General features: G+C 61.2%; 1 protein-coding gene across 1 annotated transcript in view; it reads right to left on the reverse strand.

Moving 5' to 3' along the window:
* The window catches only part of PARVB (parvin beta), a 111,920-nt gene extending 110,042 nt beyond the window's left edge, over window positions 1–1,878 (reverse strand). The window contains exon 1 of the mRNA XM_007453927.1: window positions 1,722–1,878. Within this exon, the coding sequence (XP_007453989.1) occupies window positions 1,722–1,833 (112 nt within the window). The 5' untranslated portion in view covers window positions 1,834–1,878. The remainder of the gene's footprint in view (window positions 1–1,721) is intronic.
* Between the last annotated feature and the right edge of the window lie 2,214 nt (window positions 1,879–4,092).

The raw sequence follows: 4,092 nt of genomic DNA on the forward strand, positions 1-4,092 counted from the left end.
GGTGGTGGCTGCAGTGCCTGAGGGCTTGGCAGTTCTTGTTTCCACCCTGAATTTCTTCAGGGCTCACCTTCCGGGATGGTTGTAGGGGCTCAAAGGCTGCAACATCCTTTGTTTACCGATATGGCAGGCAACATTTTTTCACTGATAAACTAAAGGTGAAAGGCCCTGCCCTCATGGAACTGAATCATCTAATTTGGTAAAAGCATCCCTGGTGGGAAATGCATAGGCACCCCTGCCCCCCACACACACACACACGCACACAAATTCCTGGGCGGAAAGTGTGTGGGAGTGCCCACATCCCTAGAGGTAAAGCATCACAGGTATCCCTAGGAATACACACCTCAATGGGAGAAATTAATACGGGGACACGTGTGCCTCGCAAGTATGTCCTTGGGGTACACACATCCTCCAGGTACAGGAAGACTTTCTAAGGCACAGGTCAGGCTCAGGTGGTTTCAGGCAGCGGTCCCCAAACGTTTTGGCACCAGTGACCGGTTTCGTGGAAGACAATTTTTCCGCGGACGGGGGGAGGGGGGAGGGATGGTTCACACGCTAATGCGAGCGACGGGGAGAGGCAGATGAAGTGCCGCCGCCGGGACGGACCGACGGCTCACTCTGCCTCCTTTTGTTCTACACGTTTGAGCCCGGGGCTCAGGCCCAGTTCCTAACAGGCTGGGGACCGGTACCAGTCCGCGGCCCGGGTGTTGGGGACCCATGGTTTAAGGAACTCACTGCACACCCCTGACTCCGGATCCTCTCTTGTCTAATGTCCTGCCTGAGGCCAGCTCCCACCAGCCTGTTCACAGCCACCGCAGTATAACTCACCCTCTTACCCACAGGGAATCTGGCCCAGGGGAGGAATCTCTGGGCCAGAACAAAGGAAAAATTCAGTAATGCAGCCCTGGGAGAGGCCCAGGAAACAGACGGATTTAAAGGACACAAACCAGAGGCCAGAAGTCGCATCCCTCACAACTCTAAGAAAACTTTTTAAAGGTAAGACGTGGTAGGAAGTTTCTGAGAATCATTTTCGTGGACACGTGGAGTCAAAAATGGAGGCGGCTCCGTAGTCCTTGCCGGTGGGCCCCGCAGCCTCTGGCCTGCCCGCTCGGCATCCCTTTCCTTTCTCCCCTCCCCGGGGCTGGGGCCGCATCCCGGGCAGAGCACCGCACCACGAACACCAGCGGGCCCCGGGCCTTGCCCGCTCAGCACTGGTGCCCAATAAATGCTCTTCGAGTGAGTGGCCACAAGGGCTGAACGAGCTGCGCGGGGAAGGGGGCTCAAGAAACGGCGACTCAGGCGGCGGTGGGCACGGGCCTGTCCTCCGCGGACCGGCGGACCGGGGACTCGCCCCACATTTGCTCAACATCCTGCCCTCAGCAGGAGCTGGCGACGCGCGTTTAGATGGCGCCGGGAGCCCAAAAGGGGCTCCACGAGCCGCCGCGGAAGGGAGGTGGCCAGGCTCGCGGCGGGTTCCCGGCCGGCGTTTAAGGGTCTCGGAGGAGGAACGAGCGAGGGTCATGGGCTGTCCCGAAGGTCACGGCTGCGCGCTGCGCGGGCCGGGCGGGTCTCGGGCCGCGCGGCCCCGGCTGCCACTCAGTCGGGTCCCGGCGGGACTCGGGGCGCCATACGCGCGCGGGCGCGGGCGCGGTCGGCCACCGCCTGGGTCCGCGGGGCGGGGCGCGGCGCGTGCGCGGCGGGAGGCCGGCGGCCGGCGCACTCACCCTCCTTGGCCTTCCTCCTCGCCAGCGTGCCGCCCAGCTTGCCCAGGAGCGACTCGTCCTTCTTAATCCTGTGGGGCCGCAGGGCGGGCGAGCGCAGCGGCGCGGAAGACATGGGGCGCGCGGGGTCCCGGCAGCCGGGCGCGGGCGCGGGCGCAGCGCGTGTGGGAGCCGCCTGGTCGCCGCCGCCGCTCGCCCCGGGGAGTGGCCGGGAGGGCGCGGCCCCAGCGCCGGCCCCCGCCCCCCGCCCGCCCCTGGCCCTGCGGAGCCCGCCGCCAGAGGTCTGCGCCGTCTCGCGCTCTGCGGTCACCGCTCCCAGCCCGCGGGCCGTCGGCCGTCCCCACGGTGCGCGTCACACTGGCTCTCAGAGCGAAGCGGTGGTTCCGCTCCCAAGTGCCGCCGCCGGCACGGACCGAGGGCTCACTCTGCCTCCTTTCGTTCTACACGTTTGAGCCCTGGGCTCAGCCGGCTCTGGTGACCGTAGCCGGGCTCCGCGGGGCAGCGAGGCAGCCAGGGCCACCACCTTTGAGCAGCCGATGTGCATCAGATAACCGCACAGATAGGTCATATCACCTGCTGAGCTTTTACCCACAACCAGGCTTGGGGCCGGGGGAACACTTGTGACCTATCCCTGCCCTCTAGAAACCTGCAGTATGGTGGGCAATACCCGCACATAGTACCCTGTCCTAGGGGAGCTCAGGACGTTTCCCTAAGAGGCGATGTGGAGACACAGGAAAGAGCCCTGCTATGGAATCAGGGGTAGGAGGGGAAAGCAGGACCAGAGGGGACAGTGTGGGAGCTGCAGGGAGGAGAGAGACAAGAGGACAAGGCAGGCCCTGTAAGGGCTGGAGGGCGGGGAAGGGGTTTAAGGTGGAGGTGACGTGGTGGATCCGGGTTCTACAAAGTGGACTCTGGGTGACGTGTGCCCGTGGGCAGGGAAGGAATAAAGCCAGAGGCAGGGAGACCAGTTCCGAGGTCCCGGTGGCTTAGGAGGGGCGTGAACGGTTTCTGGAGACGCTCATAGGTGGAACGAGCCCCAGGCTTGGCGTGGGAAGAGTTAAGGCTGTTTCCCACTGGGCCCAGCAGGTCGGGTGGGGTCCTTCACCAGAGATAAGGACTATCAGAGGAGGTCAGCTGGGGAGGAGCCGGGGAGCCTAGGTCCACACGTGTGGTTAACAGGGTTTTCCACCTCCCTTGGGCTGTGGCTCATTGCCCCACAGCACTCTAACTCCTCCAGGTCCCATCAGTAAAGGTTTCTGTTGGCCGAGCGGTGCCAGGGCTGTCCTCCTGCAGGGATGCACTGACCACAGGGGCAGAGCCTTGCCCTCCAGGAGCTGGTGATCCAGGGGAACGTGCACGCCCTGAAGTTAGGAACCCAGCGAGGTGGGAGGGGAGCAGGAGAAGGAGAAAGTGCGGGAGATGAAGGGACACAGATGCCCTTATTCTCTTGAGGGATAAGATTCAGGGCGGAAAGGGAGCATATGCCAGGGAGGACGCAGGCGCCTGGGGGATGGGAGGGAAGCCCGGGATGCAGGCTGCCCCGTGTGACTAGGTGAGCGGGTGAGGCCATGAGATCAGTGAGCCCGCACAAGGAACCCTGAGCCGCTGAAGGGGTCTGAGCAGAGGGTTGATGCAGAGGATGGTTGAAGCAAAACCCCCAGCCAGAGACCAATTCAGAAGCCACTGAAACGGGCAAGGCCAGAGTTGCCCGTGGCAGAGGGAAGGAAGAGATAAGAAAAGCGCGAGAGAGGCATGGACATATATACACTACCAAACGTAAGGTAGATAGCTGGTGGGAAGCAGCCGCATAGCACAGGGAGATCAGCTCGGTGCTTTGTGACCGCCTGGAGGGGTGGGATAGGGAGGGTGGGAGGGAGGGAGACGCAAGAGGGGAGGGATATGGGAACATATGTATATGCATAACTGATTCACTTTGTTATAAAGCAGAAAATAACACACCACTGTAAAGCAATTATACCCCAATAAAGATGTTAAAAAAAAAAAAAAAAAAAAGAATGAACTTTCAGGGACTTCCCTGGCGGCCCAGGGATTAAGACTCTGCTTCCACTGCAGGGAGTGCGGGTTCAATCCCTGGTGGGGGAGCTAAGATTCCACATGCATGCTGCGCGGTGCAGCCAAAAAAATACCCCCAAAACAGAAACAGTGAACTTTCAGGGCTTGCAGACCACAACATGGGAATAATTGGAGGCTGGGTTTAGGGACAGTGAAGGGTCAGAGGGCTCTGAGGCTTCTCCCCAGCATGGCCTGATTTGGGATGTCACTAACCACTCTGGGAAAAACACAGAAAGATGGTGAATGTGGTTATTGAGATCCTGATGGGGTCATGACGCAGGGCTACACTGCCCTGAATGCC

Source organism: Lipotes vexillifer, unplaced genomic scaffold, assembly GCF_000442215.2.
Source record: "Lipotes vexillifer unplaced genomic scaffold, Lipotes_vexillifer_v1.1 scaffold382, whole genome shotgun sequence".
NCBI lineage: Eukaryota > Metazoa > Chordata > Mammalia > Artiodactyla > Lipotidae > Lipotes > Lipotes vexillifer.